Source organism: Paramisgurnus dabryanus, chromosome 10, assembly GCF_030506205.2.
Source record: "Paramisgurnus dabryanus chromosome 10, PD_genome_1.1, whole genome shotgun sequence".
Taxonomy (NCBI): Eukaryota; Metazoa; Chordata; class Actinopteri; order Cypriniformes; family Cobitidae; genus Paramisgurnus; species Paramisgurnus dabryanus.
In genome coordinates this window covers 16,567,484-16,592,052 of record NC_133346.1, presented here as the reverse complement: position 1 = coordinate 16,592,052, position 24,569 = coordinate 16,567,484, and the positions used below count along the sequence as shown (strand labels likewise).

Genomic DNA, 24,569 nt, shown 5'->3' with positions numbered 1-24,569 from the left:
TTTTAAAATAAATTGTATATTGTTTCAATTTAAAAATGATTCAGTTAGTAGTGTGTAGAAGTTTCAGCACCTATTTCTTTAGGCTAGTTTCAGCACCTGAGCTGTGGACAGCGCCTCGGGTCCTGTGCATGCGCGTGCATGTTTTTGTCTGGGCAAAATAACTTTCATCCAATAGCAACGCACGAGCTTTTAACTCCACCCACTGTCCACTTTTACCAGACCCGCACACGCTTGTTGATCTCGAGCTATGTATTAGTTTAGAAAGTTACAACAAATGGCGCAGGCGTTCAGCGCAGAACAATCATAGATTAAAAAAATGTATAAATTTTTATCCCGAAGGAGTCTACAGCGGTGAAAAATACCAGCTTAAAATGGAGAGTAAGGAGCCTTTTCATAGATCTTTGGATTGGGCTATAATTTGGATTGTTTGTCATGTTCTGATATTTGCAACGCACGCATCGGAACTTCTATACTCCACAGCAGAGGAATCTAAACCAGGAACTATTGTTGGACACTTGACTAAAGATTTAGGGATGGACGTTAAACATATAATTTCAAGAGAAATGCGAATAATATCGGAATATGAAGACAAATACTTTGACATAGACCTGACAAGTGGAGCTTTGGTGGTCAAACAAACAATGGACAGAGAGAGTATGTGCGGGGGGAATTTACATTGTCATATACGAATTCAGATTTCTCTTCGAAATCCTTTGGAAATGCACAGTGTCACGGTCGAAATCGTGGACGTTAATGACAACGCTCCAAATTTTCAAAGCAAAAACATTTCTTTGCATGTTTCAGAAGCGGCTGCGCCAGGAACGATGTTCCGTTTAGAAAGCGCGCACGATCCTGACGTGGGAATAAATTCACTGCGCGCTTATTTTCTCAGTCAAAACGATTGCTTTATTCTGAAAGTAGAAACTAAAAGCGACGGAACTAAAATACCAGTTTTAGTCTTAAACAAGCCTTTAGACAGAGAAAAGAAGAATATATTCAGATTAATTTTAACTGCAGTCGATGGTGGTAGTCCAGAAAAATCGGGCAACATTGCCATTTCTATGCATATTCTTGATGTCAATGACAACGCACCACAGTTTCATAATTTTGCAAGAAAGGTCACACTTTTAGAAAATTCACCTTATTTGACTTTAGTTACAACCCTTAATGCCTCTGATGCGGACCATGGTCCAAACGGGGAAATAACTTACATGTTTGATAAGTACACCCCCGAAAACGTATTGAAACTTTTTAGAGTAGACGCTGTGAGTGGTGAAATTAGAGTTACAGGATCTGTAGATCACGAGCTTGCTAATATATATGACGTCACGGTTCTTGCCAGGGACAAAGGAACACCTTACATGGAGGGTTCGTGTAATATCAAAATAGAGATTGTTGATGTAAATGACAATACTCCTGTAATCAACATCAATCTGGTTTCTTCTGTAATTTCTGAAGATGTGAATTCAGGCACCGTCGTTGCACTCATCAGAGTTAGAGATGAAGACACAGGGAAAAATGGTGAAGTGAATGTTGAGATCCCTTATGGATTGCCTTTTAAGTTAAGTTCTTCATATAAGGGGCTCCTAACCTTACTGACCGATGGCTTTCTGGACAGAGAGGCTGTTGCTGAATATACCATTACCGTGACAGCAACAGATTTTGGTTCCCCACCCCGTTCTTCACAGGAATCCATTGTGCTACGTCTTTCAGATGTTAATGACAACCCCCCAGTCTTTTCACAGCCTTCCTATTCTGTGGACATAGCTGAAAACAATGCCCCAAATGCTCCACTTCTGTCAGTGTCTGCCTCCGACCCAGATGTGGGTGAGAATTCGACGGTCTCTTTCTCAATCTTGGAGAGCAAGGCTCTCGGCACCTCTGTGTCTTCATATGTCTATATAAATCCAGAGAGTGGCCAGATATATGCCATTAGACAATTTGACTATGAGCAAATTAATGCATTTCAGATTGTGGTGCAGGTTCTTGATAAGGGAACCCCGACTTTGAGCTCCAATGTCACAGTGCATGTTTTTATTAAAGATCAGAATGATCACCCACCTGTTCTTATATACCCTGCAATCCCATCTGGTGGAACATTTCAGTTTATGGTACCAAGCACAGCTGGCACTGGACACCTAGTCAATCGCATAACCTTTTTGGATGGTGACAGTGGGCATAACGCTTGGTTATTTTACAGCCTCTCAGGGCCAGATGCAGGACTGTTTCACATTGGTGCTCATACTGGGGAGCTGCGTACTAGAGGTAAACTGGTCGCAGATGACAACAAGTCTGTCTTTAGCCTTATAGTGATCGTAAAAGACAATGGCATGCCGTCTCTCTCTTCTAGTGTAGCGGTTAACATCACACTGTCTGAGAAAGCCTCAGACGGCTCTACTGAACGCAGGTTTGCATCCAAAAAGCCAAGTGAGTCGGATCTCACCCTTTACCTTATAATTTCTTTATCCTTCGTTATTGGCTTCTCTGTCCTGACAATCAGTGCCATTGTGGCACGCTGGCTCGGCCACCACGACCACCACAGTTACTGTACATTCCTCATGCAAAAACTCGGTTTGAAGAACACAACTCACACACATCAACACCACGACCTTCACCTGCAGCTTAATACAGACGGTCCAATCAGATTCATGGAGGTTGTGGACACCTCCCAAGATTTTCGTAAACACACGTACACACCTGGCTTTTCCACCATCTCCAGCGGGAGCGACTTTGTGTTTGTTAAAGCCCCACAAAGTACGCTAAGCATGCGACTTTCAAAAAGACTCTTCCCTCACTCACTCATGAAGGTGAGAAATGGTGCATTTTAAATAAAAGACATTCAATAAAGATAAATAAAAATATATATATAAATCTTACAATGTTTAACTGAGACACGTAGGTGTTACACAAAAGCAGCTAGAGTAAGTTATAAATACTTCTCTGTGTGTGCATTTTACTACTCTGTGTCAATTACTGCTGACTCTTGGACTATTTTGGGTATTGGTCATTATGAATCATCTTTTATACTACTCTATAATGCAAAGTGCCCAAGCTATTCTCATGGCCTGATGACAGACTTTTATATGAATATAAGAAATCTTATACTAATGGATTCTGTTTAAATGCTTGAATTAAGTAAAGTAGATGTGTGCAGTGTTTGTGGTTTACAAAGCAGAAACAGTTAAATTTGGTTGTGGATTAAAACCATCTTTCTATAAAGGTTTCGAATTTATATTTCATATTTTATTTGATACAGACCTGTGTGTATTCGCTACATGTACATTCACTCATGCAAGTCAGCAACATAATCGATCCATCTATTATTCACACGCTCTTTCCCTTGACCTGTTTCCTACCTCACTACTTTCTTGTCCTCACTACTAAACTTCCTCCTTTTTTCAAACAGCTCAGAGGATGCACAACGGATGAGCGTTTAGTTGTTCTGTGACACTGCCAATAACATAAATCTGTGTTTCAGAATTACAGATCCACATGACGTCATGGAGGATTCAAGCTCCACAAACAGCCATTTAGTGCTTTTGGATGTCTGTGTTAAACAAAATTTTGATAAAAGCCTTTTCTTACTATTTTCAGCAAAAGCCGCCTAACCCTGACTGGAGGTTTCCCCCTAACCAGAGGCCCGGACCCAGTGGGTGAGTGCTTGGTTTTATTTTATTTGTCTTTGCACACATGCAGAAATATGTGTATGTAAATAATATACAGTTATTTGGTCATTATTGCAAAATATATCAAAATACATAAATAGCTTACTGAGCATTTTTTCTTTTATTCAACAGCTAAATATCAAATAAATAAATACATATATGACTTGTGGCAGCTGGTGACTTCTCTTCCGAGGGGCTCGAATTCAAAATAGGTGTTTGGAGTGTCATGTGTGTTGCTCGTCATGTCAAAATATGTGTTTGGTGCATCATATGTCTTGTCAAAATGCGTGCCTGCTGCACACGCGTTGAAAGGGTTTATGATAAAAGAGATGCTCACGATCACAAAATACTCGACAGACAAACTCTGATTACACATGAGATTAAGTGAGTATCTGTCAAACGCAAGCGTCTCTTTTATCATAAACCCTTTCGACGCATGTGCAGCAGGCACTTATTTTGACAAGACGCATGATGCACATGGTTCACATGACGCAACGAACACACATTTTTACATGACGAGCCACACACAAGTCACTGGTCGCCACTGTATATGATCATGAATAGGCTTTATGCCCAGCTGCACTACTTCCTGAACTTCAGCCAGCTCCTTGTTTCCTGTCTGCCATTATTGGACAAACTGATTAATCCAGGTGTGTCTGACTATTGTTGTTGTGACTACTGAGGTCAGGCACACCAGGATTAATCAGTTTGTTTGTGACTACTGAGGTCAGGCACACCTGGATTAATCAGTTTGTCCAATAATGGAAGACAGGAAACAAGGCGCTGGCTGAAGTTTCGGAAGTAGTGCAGCTGGGCATAAAGCCTATTATTGATTAAAGTTTAATATGATTTATTAAAATAATATCAATTAACAATAATATAAATAGTCCATTATAATGCAGCAAACAGTCAGCTATGCAACAATAATAATTTATGTATTGTTACCTTGAGTGATTTAAAAACTGAATAATAATACAGCATCTCTCTGAGGGCATTTATAATACAATTGGAGACACAAGATGCATCAGATATCTAACATATACTAGAATACATACAATTTATATTAAACACTTCAAATATGGTGAAGGGCAAACCAGTTACCTGGATGAGCAATCGATCATACAGCTAAGATTTTGATGATGAATGTCTACTGATGTTAGTGTTCAAAATCACTCAAATAAGCACGCAAACTTAATCTTCTGAAGATTTTGTTAATTCTAAGATTGTACCTCTCAGGTTTTAATACTAAATATTTAATCCGAAACATCTACATTTAAATTTAACTTACTAACAGTGAGACGCAACAGCAAATTTATATGTGACCCTAAGACTCTAACTTTAAGGAGAAACAAAGGTCATCTCACCCATCTACTATGTTCTGGTTAGTCTCGTCCCGAATGGACGCAGGGTGCTTGAGTGACGGCTGCATGCTCCTGTGCTTATGTTTCAGTCAACACAGGTTCCACACCCTGCAGCAGAGATGGACTCCATACGAGAAGTCCAGGTAGAGTGAAGGAGAGGACTAGTGTGGTAGAGCTTGGCATCATCTGGTGTAGCTTTCTAGTATAATGTTGTGTTAAGGTCTTTTAAAATACATGTTCTGCAGCTTCCAGCGACATGCTGTCCAGCGTGTTCCCGAGTGCGTCAACACATATAAATGTGAACATAAATTACGTGCAGTTCATTTCAGGACAAGACGTTTGGATGTTTGTGTATCGCTGAGAGCTGTTTGTTGCATCTCGCTCTGCAGGTTGTCGTTGCGTTGTGTTTACCTGTGCTTAGTAAATACGTTTTAGTTGTTTGTTTGAATTTGATTTATTTTGGCTTTGTAGAGCCGAGTCTGTGAAGTCTGTCCCCTTACAGATAGAGGAAAAACTTTTCCCATATGTTATGAGTCTGTTTGACAGTAAAACCTTAGGCTTCTTTATGTATTTTTTTTAAACAGCAAAGTTAGTAAGTTAGTAGCACTATTTTGGGGCAAAGCGTTCATTATGTGTGGTCTTGCCACGTGGTGTAATCTGACAAAACGAAAAAAATCCGCTTCCATATTCCAGTCTGCTTGGCTGTCTGTTTACACCACGGTAAAACTCTGCTCTGTCCAACCCAAGCCTTCATTTTCTGCCTGCACTGCACCGTCCTGCCGTGCCCTCTCACACAAAATGGCCGTCTTACCTAATGAACCAGACATGTTTATGCTTGCAACCCTGATGGCAGAATGACGCAGAGAGAGAGAAAATGAGGCGAAGTGTTACGCAAATGCAAAGCTGTCTGTCTGTGTGCGTACTGAGTCACTAACCCCCTCTTTTTTGTATAGGGCTGGAGCCCATCCTGATGGTGCAGGTGCCGGCCCTGGGGTCATAGCTGGAACAGGACCATGGCCCAACCCCCCTACCGAAGCCGAACAGCTTCAGGCTTTGATGGCTGCAGCGAACGGTAAATCTCACTTCATGATTTCCCAACCAAGACCTGCTTATTTTCTTCCTCGCTATCACTCCATCTGTTTTATGAGTGCTGTGCTTCTGTGCATCGGCATCCCCCACCCTCTGCAGTAGGAAGAAGAAATGCAATACTTGGTTTTGTTTTGCATTGTTGCAAAGCAGCTTAACAGTAAAACACATTAGCATGGGCAGTGGAGACATATGTAAGGAACCATAAAAAAAACTACAGTCTGTAGGTCTGCATTTGGACCATCGTAATTAAAGCGTGATCACATAAACCTGCATTTATCTTTTCATCAAATGTATATATTGTCAATAAGTACACATAATTGTATCAGAATATTAAATTCATAGTGCTTTTAAGTAAAATTAAATTTGTAAATTTGTGATACAAACTGTAAAAATACTTGTAATCAGAAAGAGCATTTTTATGGGTGCTTAGAGGGTTTGTTAGGTTCTAGAAAGAAGTATTTGAGGTTTATTTGTCACACACAGTTATAAGTGTTCAACGTACAATCTTAAAAATAAAGATGCTTAAAAGGTTCTTCACTGCAATGCTATAGAAGACACATTGTTGTTTCCATTTAACAAGTTAAAAGTTCTTAGTGAAATAAGTTTTTCATACACAGCAAAATCACCAGATTTTGCTTTGTACCTTATAATAAAAAAAAAACACTTCACTACAAAGAACTTTACCGTGTAACAGAGCGGTTCTTCAGATGTTAATGGTTCTCTATATAAGTCGTCCTCTGATTGGTTGAGTTATGCAGGATTTCCGGGATATGCATGTGTCATATTCTTTAACGGTATATCTCGAAACATCACAAAGCCAAAAAGTATGCGAGGTTAAAGTCTTTAAAAGACATCCAAGAGTATTACTTGATGCAATTAGAGGAATCTAAAAGAGAGATTTTACACGTTTGCCAATGTTGTTGAGACGAATGAATTAATGTTTTACTGGTTGCACATCGGTCTCTTATTGTGGAAAATGTCAAAGCAAACTTGATTGGATGCTTTATGTTTATTTGGATGCTGCTATGGTTCCTAGACCATTAGTATGAAGGTCTAGCTATGCGAGACAAGCTCTTTTATTTATAAGAGTGCGCAATGAAATCTGATCTGTATTAGGAATGGGCCGATACCACTTTTTCATGTCTGACACTGATGTCGATACCACAACCTTGAGTATCTGTTGATACCGATCCATCTCTATCGCCCTGTTAATCAATTAAGCTGCAAATAACACATTTGTTAGCCCTACAAAAAGAACAAATGCCTGTGCAATTTAAAGACTCACTGAAACATTGTGCAATACTGCTGCTTCATTTTTATTTTAATGTTTCAAACAGACTAGTAGCAACATTTTTAGTTAGTCAGCACAAAAATTCACAATTAAATTTAAGGTGTAACTTTGGACAATTTAAAGTGCAACTTTGTGCAAATGTCGCGCTTTACGCCAAGTTGCCATAACAGTTAAGGTCCGTGTTGGTATCGGATCGGGTTGTACTCCCCGACCTCTACAATATTAGATTCGGCCATTTTCGCCAATATCGGAATGATACCGTTAACGAATATCGGATCGGCCCACCCCTAGTCTATATAGAATTTATAGAATGCATATTTATAAGACAAAAATTTATTTAAAATACAATGTAAAGATAAAGAAAAGTATAAGATTGCTCTAAAAATCGAAAACTAAAAAGCTAGTTTACTGGTTAAGATGATAAAGCAACAAAATGGGGGACAAGCTATACCTGTCTTTTAGCAGGGAGGCTTGTGCATATGCCTTAACCATCAAGGTCAGATTTTGAAGTCTGTTAGTAACCGGATGATACAGGAAGAGAGAGTGCAGCTTCAAGCGAGAAGCTACAATAGATCTCAGTCATTGACTGTTACAGAGTCGACCTAATTGAATATAAAGACACACAGGAGCCTTTCTGCATCTTACCAGCTGCAGCTCTGTGCTGCGGCTCTTCGTCTCTGTATAACAGGAACATTATCTTTCTATTAAACACAATCTCTATAGAATTTGTCACAGCGAGTTTATTTACAGATAACTGTTTATTTAGTAACACAATACATAATTAGACTAAATGTTTTGTTGTATACATTTATTTCAGGATCTGATCTGTTATTTATTGTGTGGGGCTGAAATAAACTGCCCACGATGTGAACTCATTGTGAATTTGTGGAAATGCTTTTGGCTTGCTTTATCAGCATTCGTGTTTCATTGCTTTTGTCAGAAATTATTGTGACAAAATAAATGTATGCACAGAAAGACATGTAGACATGCTTTTAAAAATTCCTATGCCGTTCTTGTCGGAGCGGTGCTGAGTATGTAATTTGTGTCGATGTTACGCCATACATAATGTACGGGGGGGTGGGGAGCAGAAGCGTTTACTGAAGAAGCTGCAATGCAGTACTAGAGCGACTGTGCTATAAAAAAAACTGATTTAACCCTTTTCTCTTACTCTTTCTCCCACCTTTCTATTTCTACTCTTTCCTTCTTTTTCTCATGCTGTCCTATTTGTGTCAGAAGCAAGTGAAGCCACGGCGACTTTGGGCCCTCGATACAACCCACAGTACGGCCCCGACTACCGCCAGAACGTCTACATTCCGGGCAGTACCGCCACCCTTACTGCCAACCCTCAGCAGCAGGTACTCCAGCAGGCGCTACCCCCTCCCCAAGCCCTGCCCCCCACCGAAGCCCCCAAAGCTGCTCAGACACCGGCCAGCAAGAAGAAGCCCACCAAGAAAGACAAGAAATAAGACAAGAAGGAAGCTCCAGAATTACGTTTCTGAGCATATCTCCTCCAAATACGTCTGTTTGTTCACAAGCTTCGTAGAAGAATCATAAGTTTAAAAATAGCGTTCATGTCGGTGTGGATCTTATTTGTTTGGTTGGTGTTAGAGCTCCCATTCTTTTGAAATCAGTGTGTTTTTGATCTTACTATGGTATTATTGATCAATAACCCAAGATGAGGGATTTTAGAGCATTTCTTAAAATGAGGCGATTCACAGGCAAAGCAGTGATGTGTTCAGGTTTTATTAGTTCTATATAATACAGAGAACTTTGTCCTGTAAATATAGCATTACTGCAAGAAAACACAACCACTTTACTTTTTTAATTTTTAAAAAATGTCATGTTTTGGGCGTTTTGTGTCCTTTTTTTCAAAGCAAAGTAGATGCTTCTAGTGTGTACAATAATGAAACGCTGTTAGGCTTTTTATAATGTGCCACAACCAAGTCCCAGACTGAATAATAAGAGTATTGAGCTAAACTATGCAGTGGAAAGACGTACTACGAAACAAGGGGACACACTTAAGTATATCAAGATTGTTTTTAGAGTAAGACAATGCATTAACGTAACACCTAAAGGTGAGATATTGACTGATGGCATGGTATTTAAAAACAGATTCAGTCTTCTTATTAACTTCCTAGTAGCCAGCTAGTAAATCAGAGCTGAATGTTAGGTTAACATAGTTGAACTATTCATTGTTTTTATTTCCTTGCTATTGTGTGGTATATGAATCCTTTAGAAATGCATCAGGTAAGTGTTTTTAAACCTTGAAAAAGATGAGAATCATGTTGTTTTGTTTAAACATTAAAGATGAGGATCAGTGAGATCTTTGCAATCTGACTTGTATAATGGATTGAGATGATAAACAAATAGCACATGGCGATGAGAGCTGGCACCTTGATTTTATGACATGCTAAAATGACCAAGCTAACAATGCTTACCTAACTTGCGTACATACTGTACTTGAATGGATGTTTGATCGTAAAAGGATTCATTGTTTTACACCATCATCACCATAGTGTATATAAAATATGTAACCTGCCTGTACAAACGTTAGAGCCACGAGTGCTGGCTATTACAGGAATGTTTCAGTATTTTTAAAGAAAAAGCAACAAAAAAGACAATAGAAAAAGATAGTGTAGTGCTGTAGAAGAAAACCCAAGATCATTGACTAACCAAACTGTAAATACAACTTAAAACTTCTAAAGACACGCAGTTGTAGCTTATGGCTTGTGAAGTATGTGCATATTTTTGTGTTATTCTTCCTTTCCTTTTTTCCAATCACCTAAACTTTGAAAAATAACAGATGATGCTTACTGTTTGTAGTACCAACACATCTAAATGTACTTTTCTGTGCTTGTAATTCCAATCAATGGATTATGATAGTGGAATGCCACCCCTGTCTGTTTGACTATGAATATCTATCTCTATCTATATATAAATGTCTGTCTGCTGCTTGGCTACCTTTCTGTATTTGATTGTGATTCTTTTCAAGCGATGCTTAGCACCTCATGTTACATTATTATTTTATATGCTAATATTTATATTGCTGTTGATTTATGTTTGTTACTTTATTATTGGAACACTTACATTTTAAATAAAATTTTGTCAGAACTCACAGTCGTGGTAGAACTGAAATCATTGCTTTATTTACAATGGTTGTTAATTCTATAGAAATGATGAATAGATTATGCATTGGATCATTCATGGGATTTACTAGTCATAATTAATAGGAAATACTTGGAATTTACCAGTAGGTTTAGCATAAAACTACAATTAGACTTCAACAAATTTTTCGCAGTACATAAATGTTTCTGTGTCCACAATGCAGAGCAATGCACATCATCTACTGCTATATTTGCAGAATGATCCCTAAAAGGAAATCTAAATGTGCTAATCTGCAGCTTTCAAACACGTGACTCATTTTAAACGTCATTTTGATTCATCCCAGAAGGAACGTTGGTGTCAGAATGAGATTTAGAAAGTAGGACGTTGGCTCTGTTCTTTCAGGCATCCATTGCAGAAGCACTCCAAATGGAGAATTTTTGGGGTGAATAAATAAGAATTGGATAAACATGAGACAAACTTGACCAGAAGTGTGATCATTTCATCTGATCATATAAAAAAACACAATAAAACTGTAATATGTATTTAACATTTAAAGGCAGTAGCCCAATCTAACGTTTATTTGTATAGGAACTTTTTTTTTTCAAAACGAATTGGTGGAAATGACTCTCTCACTCTCAATCATAATCTCAATTTTAGCTTTAAAAGTCACATACTGACTCACCAGCTGCAGTGACCCTATATTAGCAATAGCCAGCAATATATTGTATGGGTCAAACCATCAAAATTATCTTTTTTTATTACAAAAATCATTAGGATATCAAGTAAAACAAATGTTCTAAATATTTGATCAATTTCCTATTGTGAATATACCAAAAATGTATCTATCATTTGTAATATGTGTGCAACATGATCTCTTGGAAAGTCATGTTATAGTCACGAAAAATTTGATTAATATATCCGTTTCCATGACACGGAATTCATCTTTACTCGTTCTTTTTTTAGTCTTTTTCGTGTCACTCGCACAAATTTCTATTACATTTTTTTGTGTCTGTGGCATGACTTTCAGTGTCATTTCGTTTCATTTTATGTATTGTTTTCTCATAGTTTTTTTTTTTCTATTTTTAAATCGTTGCTTGGGGTTAGATTTTGGGTTTGGGTTAGGATGTACTTTTATGTATTGGTTTTTACATGTTTTTATTCCGCTTTTAAAACTATTCTCGGCTGGAGTTGGGGATAGAGTTGGGGTTTGGGGTTAGATGTCTAAAAATGTAACAGAAAGTAAGAAAATAGAAAAAACATATGAGAAAACAATACATAAAATGAAACGAAATGAAAAAGAAAGTCGTGCAACGGACACGAGAAACTATTTAAAGAAATGTATGTGACACGAAAATGACTTTCGTGCTTAAGGCATGCAAAAAAGCTGAATTTCGTACCATGGTCACGCATAAATTAATCAAATTTTTCGTGACTATAACACAACTTTCCGTATGTGTTGGTAAGGACTTCATTAGACTACTTTAATAGCGATTTTATATTCAATATTCAGATTTTTATGCATCCTCAGATTCCAGATTTTTGGCCAATTCCTAACAAACTATAAATCAATGGAGAGCTTGTTTATTCAGCTTTCAGATAATGCATAAATCTCAATTTCAAATTGAACCTTAAGACTTAAGACTGAGGTTTTGTGGTCCAGGGTCACATATAACAACATGTATTCGATTGCCACGGACGAAGTGCTCGCCACTGGCAAAATCGTAGCTTTCTGATTGCTAAAGTGATTATACTGAGCAAGCTGACTCACCACCAACATTAGGTTTTGCAAAACATTTCTAAAGTGAAACTTAAGGTTATGTGCTCTTTAATTCACTTACACACTCACATTATAGATTGTTTATAGAGTGAAGCTGAGAACAGTGTCAAATTAGATGAGCCACTTAAAGCCTTAACCCTCCATTTTATTAAAGCAGAGCGGCTGCTCTCACCGAAGCTATTTTCTCTTTTCCACAAAATGGCAGACACAACTGCAGTGGTTGCCTTGGTGATGAGAGAAAGGCTCCAATATTCTGTGAAACAGCAGCATCTTAGTCACTCAGTCAGGTGAAATGCATACAATAACCCAGCTGCTGGCACACAAACCAAACATGGTCATGTATAATTGTTTATGATGTGCCTTATTTAAACATTTCAAAAGTATAGGAAACTCACGTCTTCATATAGCTCTCAAATATAAGCATACGATATACATCATGTTTTATAAACGCATAAGATGCTGATACAGTATCACGCAGCAGGAAAATGACTCAGAGAGGCTACAGCTGGATTAGAGGTCATACGCACGACTTTCTATTAACTGTAAATTCTCAGTATAAGCACACATTTAGCATCATCAGACGGTCAGATATCCCAAAGCAGCAGATGTTTCAATGCTTAATTCTCCATTTCCTCTTAGCCATAGATTATGCAGCTGTCTGTATCCACCATACACACCAAGTTGCTTAAAGAATCAATCAGTGCTGCTGTCTGAACTCAAACAAAATTTACATAGAGTAATTTTTATAGGAAAAATGGGAAGTTAAAGAGCAATTTCATGCAAATGTCAATCTTACCATGAATAAATGAAACATTAAATGAAGTTTTTAACCATACTGTTATCTTTGGTGGCTTAAATACACATGCAAGGTCTCGGTTTACATTCAAAATGGTCGGTTTACATTCAAACATGTCACATTTATAATGCAGTTTTTCTTTATAAATCCACACATGCAATTTAAAATAAAATGTATGTTTGTGAAGAGTCGTTCCTTCTGCATCCTTGGGCATTTTTATTCACAGAATTCTTACAAAGTATGTCTCCCAAAAACATGTCCTTTTTTGTCACCTCCATAACAAAAGTATAATTCCCTTATCTAAAACAGAAAACAAATGCATAGATTAAATTACTTTGATGTCTGGACTCTATCATTAGGTTAATGAAAACATAAAAAGATGGTTCAATATATCGGTAATAAAAACATTCTCTGATAAAATATATTTAGATTTAGACTATAAATGTCACATCCATAAGGCTGGATTTTCTCTAAACAGTTTCACTTGGTTCCTCGCACAGTGGTTCAGAGGACGTCAGACGCTTTGCAATTCCTTATCATTGATTTATATCCGGCAACATTTCAATGGCCTCATTTATGCGGTTCAATCACAGCTGCCCGTTAACCGGCATAAATAAGGTCATTGATCAGAGCCTGTGGACCTGCACACAAGCATCCCTTGCAGGGCAGATGGTCTTTTCAGCTGTCATTACATTGAGCCACTGGTCATTCCATCAGTGAAAGGTCAGTTCATTTTATTACCGCATCCAATTTATTTGTAAAAGATCAACTAACCAGTGACTGTCAAGTAATCAGGCTTCTTCGTACAATTGAATGTATCTATAAAAGGATCTCTATAAGCATACAGTAACTTGATCACTGTCATGTGGCCTTAGTAATGCGTTTTTAATGTTTTAGGCACTAATTTCCTCACAAAACCTGCAGACAGGGTGGTTTGTGTTTCTGAAAACAGATTTGTTGCTTTGTGAGGCAGCACTGAAGTCATTCAGAGAGAAAACAGGAGAGAGGGAGTATTTCTGCCAGAACAGAAAGACTCCATCTGCCAGGCGAACAAGCATCCGCACCCCACCCCCCAACTCCATTACCTCCCCCCACGCTGCTCAGACAGAGCGAATATAGAGTCGGCAGCCTACAAAAAAACCTCTGCAGCTGCCGTCGTCATGGAAACAAGGCTGTCGGCAGAGCCCTCCCATCCTCACAGGGGTAGCACGGAAGGTTTTGAGCATCCAAAAATGACATTTTGGAAAAAGGAGAAGAAAAGAATACAGAAATCTTTCTTTTTGTTTAGTCATTAGGTTGGTGTGTTAAAAAGCCAATTAAACTCACTTATGGTAATGTGAAGAAATGTGCTAGTGACACATAATCAAGGTAAAAAAAAGAGCAAGAGAAACTAAGAGAGCCATTAAGGTTCAAAATAAAATTATATTTATACACAACATACATGCAAAAATATATATTTATAAATACACACACATATACATACAACTAGTTTGTCACTAAAAATAAAAAGACTCTGTTTTCCTTCCTTAAGACATGCCTGCATTTTGCAAAGAGTGTTAAAAAAATCATGAACTCCTAAGAAAAGCAACACTTCATTGCCCTACTTAACAGGCACCAAAGGGATGCAACATGACGTCACCTTTCCCACCAAACCCCAACCTGACTCTCACTTCCTACTCCAATCTTTTATATCTACCTCCTCCTCTTACTGCATCCTAAAAAGTTATTTCCTTTTCTGCTATACATCGTGTCTTTTAAAGCTTGTCTATATTTATAGATTCTTGTCACTGCAGCGGCCCTTGTCCTCTATAATATTCATGAACCGCAGAGGATCTGCAGAGCGTGGGTTCATAAAGCCTGTCCCCCACTTTCATCTGCCACGGCCGTTTCCATAGCAACCTCGCATCCCTAAATCTAGATGCCGAACTGCGTTTCACAACCGCAGGCTCGCAACCTTCACCCACCTGTGCAGCAGCTGTGTGCATTTTGCAGGTCATTGGAGTAAAACTAGCACTAAAAATAATTGTAAACATCCTGTGCATCAATGTACCTACTATATATTTCTCTCTGATTCAAGTCTATTGCTTTTCTGCTTGCTCTGTGCCAAAACTATCATGTTTAAAGCTGCACAGTGTGCCATCGGTGTAAGAAGATTATTGTTATCTACTTACCCACCCTACACACAAATAAAGTCCCCGTGCTCTTATTTACTATGCATTTAAGGCACTTCCTATTAACTGAATTGTGATCGTACAGTGTTTGTTAGTTGTTGTTTTTTTTGTATATATTGAAAAAATGTATGATGCTTTTGCAAACATGCCATATCACATGACCGCACACACGGAGTGGGGAAGAGGAACCTCATCATGAACAAGGAGCAAGGTAACCATGGCAACAGACAAAGAATGGATGACGACATTTTGTAGGGTGAACGGTGGAAGAAAATGTTATACATTGAGATGATAATGTCGATTAAAATAAAGCCACAACACTTGCATGGATCTAAATTTAAGAAGAATTAAAAAAATTTAAGTGATCCTTTCAAATTAATTAATATCACATAAGGTTTTAATGGCATTAGTAGTCTGATTAAACAAGGCAAAAATGTTACAACAATCCTGGGATATTTTTAAACCAGCTTTGAGTCCAGCCATTGGTTTAAAGTAACTCAAAAAATATTCATATTTGACCCAACAATAGGTTAAAACAACCCAGCATAGGTTAAATTACAACCTAAGGGGCTGGGTTCATCCCTTTTTGATCCAATGGTGGGCTGAAAATAACACTGTGTTGTAACTAAACTATACTTTTAGATATTATATATAAATGTCTAATACACCGCGGCATGCACTCTTTCAGTCATATTTACATAAAGTGTGTCATACTCATTGAAGGTATTTTTTATAATGACAGAATAAACAGCTGTGATTGGATGAGTGTGGGCAGTCCTGAAGAGGCAACAGTAATTCAGCAGATAATCATTCAGTGGTCACTAGAGAAATGTGTTGTTTGTGTATGGCCTCCCCCTCCCTGACTATAGCCCAATTGTTCCTCCATGCCGCCTGCCACACTGATGTAGGTCGGCGACTGACTGGTCTGCTGTCACAGTTCAACAAGCTAGCAAAGAGGATGAGACAAAATACTCTACTGTAAGCTAGTACTGTCAGTAAGTAAGCCCTTATAGAGTAAGAAGTACACATACAAATGTATTATGTTGACTGCCTCCCACCCCTAGCAATATATCTGCACTGACCCACCTCATCATCACATCAATCACATCGGCCCTGACCATGTCCATGAAATCTGCCCCAGATGTTTTTTTGGAAAGAGATTCATCCCTGAATCATACTTGTAGGAGGTAAGATGGTGAATTTCCTTACATAACATCAAAGAAAACATATCATGTCACTTATAAATGGAAATGTTAACATGTTCTGCTGGTGATTCATTGTTAGCCTTAATACAGTTCATGCAATCTGGATAGCAAGGCCATAAATAAAAGATAATATTTGGGTCAAAAAGGGTCAAGACAAGCCCCTTGGGTTGTTATTTTACCTATGTGTTGTTTCAACCTCAAATGCTGGGTTGTTTTAACCCATTGTTGGGTCAAATATAAAAAATCTGGGTTTATTTAAACCAATGGCTGGGTTCGTCTCTTTTTGACCCAATGCTAGGTTGAAAATTACCCAGGATTTTTATAGTGTAACATCACATTTCTAGCCATTTGCTATTACTTTCAACCATGTGTTCTCAAAATCATATTTGCGATTAAGGCAGTTACTTTCATCTTTACACAAGTGACTTTGTTGCTAATAACATCAAAACATATCTGCATGGCTTGTTCGGTAAAGACTGCAAGGCTGTTGTCTCATCTTCAGCCTTCCCCATATTTCGCTGTAAACATGAAGTGATGATGAAGTAGTCGACGCCATTTTGTACGGTTAGCCTAAAGCTAATTGAGTTGTGACAGACTGACAGATGAAGGGCAGGGTGATGAGATAAGACGTCTCTTTTTCTTTCTCTCTCTCTCTCTCTCTCGCTCTCGTTCTGCTCTAAACATCCATGGAAGTGTGATTCCACACTGTACACGATTTACACACAGCCATGTAATCTCAGCGTATGTTTTAGATTGCGCTCATAAAGGCTAATGAGGGTGACTGTAGTTTAACAGGGATGAAGACATCTCATTCTGCAGATTAGACTTGACTTCTATGCTTATCACAGAAGATTAAAGCACTATCTATTCATCTACCTATCTATCTATGTGTAGCAGGGATGTTGCTTTTTCCTACATGAGATGTTTTACCTGGAGACTCCCATACACCTCCAATCAGCTTTGACTTACATCGAGTTCTTAAAGCTGATTGGTTGTCTATGCCCTTGGGCAGAATAATGCGTTTAAGTGTTGGACGGTTTAGAGGACACAATCTGATCTAGCTGTGACCTCAGGCATGTAATGAATAGCCATCTTTTTTTTCTAAAAGAGCTAAATGCAAAACATACTTGTCCTAATATTACAGAATAAACACACAAACAGTCTGAATGTTGTCTTTCATTGCCTACAGTTATAAATTCATCTTTTTTTTATTAAGCTGCATCTATTAATTTCTGTAATCAAAGAATCTCCTGATTGAGTTTTTCATAACTAGTGAAGTCCACATTTTATATCCAAGGTGTATTTGAGGTCCAGGAGGCTTTAAAGATTCTATTCAGGTTATTGCGTGTTCCAGATTTTTTTCCAGGCATGCAAAAATTCATCAGACCTAATTTCACCTCAGCCCAAAAGATAACTTATTGAAGACTGTATGTAATATAAAGTGTTACTGATAAAAACTATACTATACAAAAATATCAACCAATCAATAGAACGTTAGTACAAATTGGGGGCAAATAGGTCAAAATATTTATTGGCATGCTCAAAATGCTCAAACCTCTCATCCCTGACACACTTTTGACTGTCCTGAAGTTGAACTTCGAACTGCACGTGCTGAAAAACACAAAGAAACCGAACCGCTGATCTGATCTGTGTTAATCTCAGAGATGGAGGATTAACAGAGCTCATCCCTGCAGAGGAACACATGGTGTCACACTATGATCACACAGCGAACGCCCCTGCTGTTAACACACCATGATTCTGACAGAGACCGCAGGTCTGAAATTTGCTGACAGCATACATTTGGTAACATTTTACAATAAGGATCATTTTGTTAACATCAGTTAAGTACAGTACAGTTACATTAGGGGCTAACAATAAACAGTATGTCTACAGTATTAATCTAATGTTAATGTTAACATTTACTTAAATCTCAAGTCAAATGTTGTACCTGTTAACCTTATATAATGCACAAGTAACTAACATGAACAAACAATTGTATATGTAGTAGAAACGAACTAATATTTTATATATTATTAATTTAACTTAATGTATAAAACATTATAGCTTAACTAATGTTTATGAATGGATCCTTATAGTGAACTGCTACTGTTTATTATACTTTAATTTCTGGATCAATGCAAAGAAAAAAATATAAGAGGAGAGACAAAGACTTCTCAGTAAGAGAATAAAGAGATATATTTTTATATATGGAGCTGCACAGCAGCCATTTTGGATTATTTAGGTCACAGTAAGTTTCTGTCAGGGTGGGGTTGATTTCTGTAACCCTTGCAGCGCCGTGCTGTTTTTGCATGTTCAAAATGCAGGGTGGGAGCAAATGAGAGAAGCCGGGAGGGCGAAAGAGAGCATTATTTCCAGTAAGCGAGTAATACAAGCATTATAGGCAGCTACTGTAGCTTAATGTTTGTCAATGTGAATTGAGACAGTCAGATGTGAGCGAATGTCTTTGAAAGACTGCCAAGGTGAACAGACCAACTATATATCCCATTGCCAAAACTGTGGGAGCAAAATCTAATTTAGGTCAGAATGACAGTACACTGAAAAAAATATTCATTCAATTTACTCATTTTTTAAGGTAAGTGGTCTCAATCGATTTATTTAAGCTACATTTAAACAAAAGAAATAAGAAAAATAAAACAAAAAACTTTTGTTTAAATGTAGCTTAAATAAATTGATTATGACCACTTACCTTAAAAAGTTGAGTAAATTGAATGAATCATTTTTTTCAGTGTAACAAAATAGCAATGCACATCAGCTTATAAAAAATGTGACTCATAAAATAGTGCATGAGTACAAAACAACACAAAAGAGAAAACATGAAGATGATAGTTTACGAGAATGAATGGACAAAAGGAAAAACAGATGAGTGGCACAGAATAAAGATAAAATAAAGCTGATCATAGGTGCTGCCAACTAGTGTTGTTCATGTGCATTGCAAATTTTAATAACACTATAATACATATAAAATCTGCGTAATCCTACGTGCCTGAATGTTTGGGGTGGTGTGCACGTGCATGTGGTCACACTGTGTCATAAAGCAGAGATCTGTGCCGTCACCATCAATCCACGGCCTATATTTAGTCTATGCCCAGAGCATGAAGTGTGTTGTAAAGGCTGAAAGCACTAATAGACCATCTGCTCCCAAACAAACCCAGGACAAAAAGCCTGCAGTAGTAAGCATTACTTCGCACTGTAGAAAGAAACAAGCAGATTGCTTGTGGCGCCATGCGTACTGCAGTAGGCAAATATAATACATTTAATGCCTCTAAAATTCACTAGAGAATCTATTCTGGGATATGACAGCGTTCAAACTCCATTAACACCATGTTCCTGTGAGGAACACTCTGGTAAAACACATGCAGCAAAAAATAAAAGCCCTAATTGAATTCTGTGCAAATGACCCAGTATAAAGAGAGTCAAGCTTCAATACGCTTGAGGATAAAAACTTTAAAATCGGTCCACTCTAAAGACACATATAGAGGGGGAAAAATGAATTAGGAAGCCAAAACTTCAATTATTGCATGAGCCAAAAAAGAGTGGATCTGAGTAGGGAGAAAATGTATAAATGTAAAAAAATGTAAAAAGTAAAAGTTGGATAAACAAACAATTATTCAATTGGAAATGCCTGAAATTTGAAGTTTTTCAACTTAAGTGAAAAAATGTTAGTTAAATCTGAAATATTTAAATTCACTTTTTCACTTAAAGGGACACTACACTTTTTTGAAAATATGCTATTTTTTTTTTCAATTTTGGAATCCATTCAGCTCATCTCCGGGTCTGGCAGTACCACTTTTAGCATAGCTTAGCATAATCCATTGAATCTGATTAGACCATTAGCATCACGCTCAAAAATAACCAAAGATTTTCAATATATTTCCTATTTAAAACACAATGATATTACGCAGCGCCTAAAATAGTCCCATTAGTAATTTTCAGGGACTATTTTCGGGCACTGCGTAATATCATTGCGCCTCCTCCAGCCATGTTACCACAGCAATGTCCTTGATTATTACGCCAGAATGAGAGTATAGTTCCTAGCCATATCGAGCTAGAAAATTGCAACTTTTAATTTTCCGTCTGTCTTAGAACACGATGTAACTACAAAAGAGTCAAGTTTTAAATAGGAAAAATATCAAAACTCTTGGGTTATTTTTTAGCACGATGCTAATGGTCTAATCAGATTCAATGAATTATGCTAAGCTATGCTAAAAGTGGTAGCACCAGACCCGGAGATCAGCTGAATGGATTCCAAAATGGTAAAATTCAAATGTTTAACTCTAGGGGATCTGGAAAATGAGCAATGAGCAAAAAGTGTAGTGTCCCTTTAAAGTGAGAAAATTTAAGTTTATAAAACTTTATTTTTTAGGTGTTACCAGTTGAAGTAAGTTTTTTAAGTAGAGCTGCTTTCACTTTTTACAGTATAGTTAAAAAAATTGTCATAATTTGCTCAGTCTTCTAAACCACACATTGTTTTTCCATAAAACTAAAATATAAATGTTAAAGTATCATTACGCAAAAGCACTAAGCATTATTATAGAAGGGCATGCAGTGAATAAATGATAATACATTTTCATTTTTAAGTGAACTGCTCCTTTAAATAGTTGTGTCTTAGTTTCATTTTTATGTTAATTGTTATTTTGTGTTAAAGCTGTGCAGATGTTCCTTTATTGAGTGTTCTATAGCACTCTGGTATATGACCACAGCCATTATTCACTAACACACACACAAACAGGCTACATTCCAGGACAGAAGGCCAGACTCTGTGCGGTGGCACACGCTCTCCCTTTGTTCTCCAACACAAAGCTGGGGGAGAGAGAGAAATGGATCCCGCTTTTGTGAAAGAGAGAGGAAGTGTGTCTGGGAGGCTGCGGTGCCAAAGTGGAATATATTAACTTTTCACAGAACAGCCTGTTGCTGCATGAGACCATTATGCCTGCTAAACACACACACGCATACTCACACACAGAAAAAGAACAAGGATAAAGGGTGTCATACAAGGCATATTTGCAACATAAAAGTGATTTTGCTCATGTGCACAAATGGATAAATGATCCTAACAAAGAGAGCACAGAAGGACTGTCAAGAAAACTTTGAATGAATGATGTCCATTCATAGATAAGTATTTGATATATCACCTCTCCTAGCTTTAATAAAGAGTTTGCCTAAAATGAAAGTATAGGGTGGAATTGTATAACATGAGGTAAAGAATAAGATGGGAATATTTTAATTTACGGGTATAAAGAAGACATCCCCTAGTTTTAACAGTGTTGTCAAACTGCTCCTTGGCAGATTTTTCAGTCAGGTCTGTAACCCAATTTGTTTCATCAGGCTCTGATCGCCCCCTCATCTTGTCTGTCATCCAAATAAGTTAGTGAGACCACAAACAAAGTGATTAAAGATCACGTGACTGGACAGAAGCAATTTCTCTGATACTGTAAGGAAAACAGATGGCACATCCCTGACCTCCCCAAATGAGCTTGGGTATTATTTATCTGTTACCTTTCATGTTACTCTTTAACTTAGACAACATTCAATAACATGCTGCCTAAAAGTACACTGTAAAAAGATTCCGTAGAATTTACAGTATTACTGGCAGCTGGATGCCAGTAACTTACTGTAGATTTAAATTTATGTTAATTACCTGCAACAGTTTGTTCAAAGTTAAAGGAAAATTTAACATTAGCAAGTCTGTATCTTTACAGAATAAAACTAAAATAACAGCCTCAAGCAAAGCATTCTGGGAAACTAAATCTGAAGGAAAAACCCAGAAAAAGCTTGATAAGGATTTTTGGTTCCCAGAATGCTTTGCATGAGGCTGTTATTTTATATTTTTATTCTGTGAGACAAAGACTTGTTAATGTTTAATGTTCATTTAATTTTGAACAAATTGTTGTCAGTAAATAACATAAATTTAAATTTACAGTAAGTTACTGGCATCCAGCTGCCAGTAATACTGTAATTTCTACGGAATCTTTTTACAGTGTATAATTTTGTATTAAACAAAAGAAAATAGAAGCTTAGTCTATTATCATGTATTAAAATGTTATCTACATTTTTATTTAACTTTATTAACATTTAAGGGTGGTTTCCCAGACAGGGATTTGCTTAAACCAGGACTAGGCCTTAGTTTAACAAGGAAATATAACTAGTCTTAACAAACATGCCTTACTAAAAACCTTACTGGTGTGCATTTGAGGCAAAACAAAGGGCACTGATGTATTTTAAGATATGTCAGTGCAAGTTGTTTTCAGTTTGGACAGCTCTTATATTTATTTTTATCTTTTCCCTTGTCATTTGACATGGACAAATAAACAAATACACACAAGGACACAAAGCGACTCACCTGCACAGTGAGACAAAGGATCTGCAAGTAGACTAATGGTTACTTACAGTATCAGTCTGCTGCATCAAAAACCTTTTTTTTATAAATCTTTTAGAATTAATATTTCCTGCCAGTATCATAAAAAAGATAGAAATGCACTTAAAAACACTAAAAAGGTGACATGCTTAATATTATTGCAGCACATATGCAATTGTAGACAAAAAGCATCTAAATAAATCTACATTTATGATTATTAATTTCCTTTATCTTGCTTTTGAACATAAACATGTTTCCCCAACACTCTTTTGCTAGAATCAATTACAAAAAAGATCTATTACAACATGTATTGAGCCTCCAGAAATAGACATAATAAGGATGATTTGCTTTATTAACAACCATGACTGAAACAAATGTAGATTTAGGGTAAAATTAAGATTTTTAATTTTCTCTCTAGCAGATCATCCTCTGTGGCTACAATGACGTCATTCCCCTACTAACACACTTTAGGCAAATCCCCCCATCGAAAACTCATTGATGGTCTGTTCCAAATGATATCAGCAATTTCTTACTGCACTACAGATCTTACACCCCATCTAGTGGGCAACACCTGTGCTTTTTTATATCAAGCTCAAGAAGAACAATATTTTCATGTTTTCAAAACAGATTTGCCAGTGTCCTACAGTATGAGCTTCTGTGCCCTGTCTAAAAAACTTTAAACCTATTTCTAATTCCTGTATATTTATTATACATTAAAATTTTAAACCTCATAATAATTAAAAGAATACATCAAATATTTATCAAAACCAAAATTATTAATCATAAATATTAACTATATGTATTATTAATTAAATTACATATGACCACCTTAAACATTTATTTATAAATCTGAATCTTAATTATTGTCTGTTTGTTGAAAACAGTTGAGCTCTGCTATTTGTCAACTATTTGTTTTAATAAACAAAACAAACATCCAACTTAGGTAAAGATAACTGAAGCCTTTTAATTTACTAAAACTAAAACATTTACATTACTAATATAGGAACTACATGATTTATAATATATATTGATTCATTTTACGTGTTATAAATTCTCAATGTGACTCTACGTCGCCCCACAGACATTATTTTTCATAAGTCATGGATTTTGATATCTAACATTTGAACAGGTTTGATACTTTAAACAAAAATGATTCAAATCAAACAACAGCATCACCATCTGGTTGATCATCTCAAGTCACACAGCTCACGTTGCAACGACTGTCCTGTACCATACACCTTTTTTCAACAATACTGACTACTGCAGGAGACACGGTCTTACTACAGCTGACCCACTAACACACATGTGACCACTCACACACACAACCATACATAAGTATACACACTTACTAATAATCTAGGATGTGGCTCTTCACAAACCAACACTAACCTCTACTGGTAAGTGCAAGAAACTGCATCTATGGTCCAAGCTGTTATTTTAAGTGGGAAAACATTCAAGCACCCCAGATGTGTGTCACTAGCAATTCCAGAGAATGTTCTCAGTTTCCTTCCATCGTTTTGCTGGCCGGCAGTCATGCAGAGGATGGAAAACTCTGACTCAACAAATAAGAAAAGAAGGAGAATCCTCCCCCCAGGATTTCCTTCTTTAACAATAGGCCTACACTAATACCCTGAAATAAACTGAAAAACAATAATGTACAAAAATGTTTTGTCCTAAAGCAAGTTAAAAACAACTTGAATTCATTGTACAGTGACAAGGCATGTGTTTTTATG

At 37.1% G+C, this 24,569-nt stretch overlaps 1 protein-coding gene across 48 annotated transcripts in view; it reads left to right on the top strand.

Moving 5' to 3' along the window:
* Positions 1-10,523, top strand: part of LOC135779723 (protocadherin gamma-C5-like) — a 188,719-nt gene extending 178,196 nt beyond the window's left edge. For 23 of the 48 annotated variants that reach the window (XM_065290579.1, XM_065290577.2, XM_065290576.2 and 20 more), the window contains exons 2-5: positions 3,595-3,653; positions 5,116-5,169; positions 5,980-6,098; positions 8,643-10,523. In XM_065290579.1, coding sequence (XP_065146651.1) covers positions 3,595-3,653; positions 5,116-5,169; positions 5,980-6,098; positions 8,643-8,872 — 462 coding nt within the window. In that variant the 3' untranslated portion in view covers positions 8,873-10,523. Of the gene's footprint in view, positions 1-40; positions 2,808-3,594; positions 3,654-5,115; positions 5,170-5,979; positions 6,099-8,642 lie in introns of those variants that run through there. The other 25 variants (XM_065290602.1, XM_065290597.2, XM_065290598.2 and 22 more) reach the window with 3 other exon arrangements.
* The last annotated feature ends 14,046 nt before the right edge of the window (positions 10,524-24,569 follow it).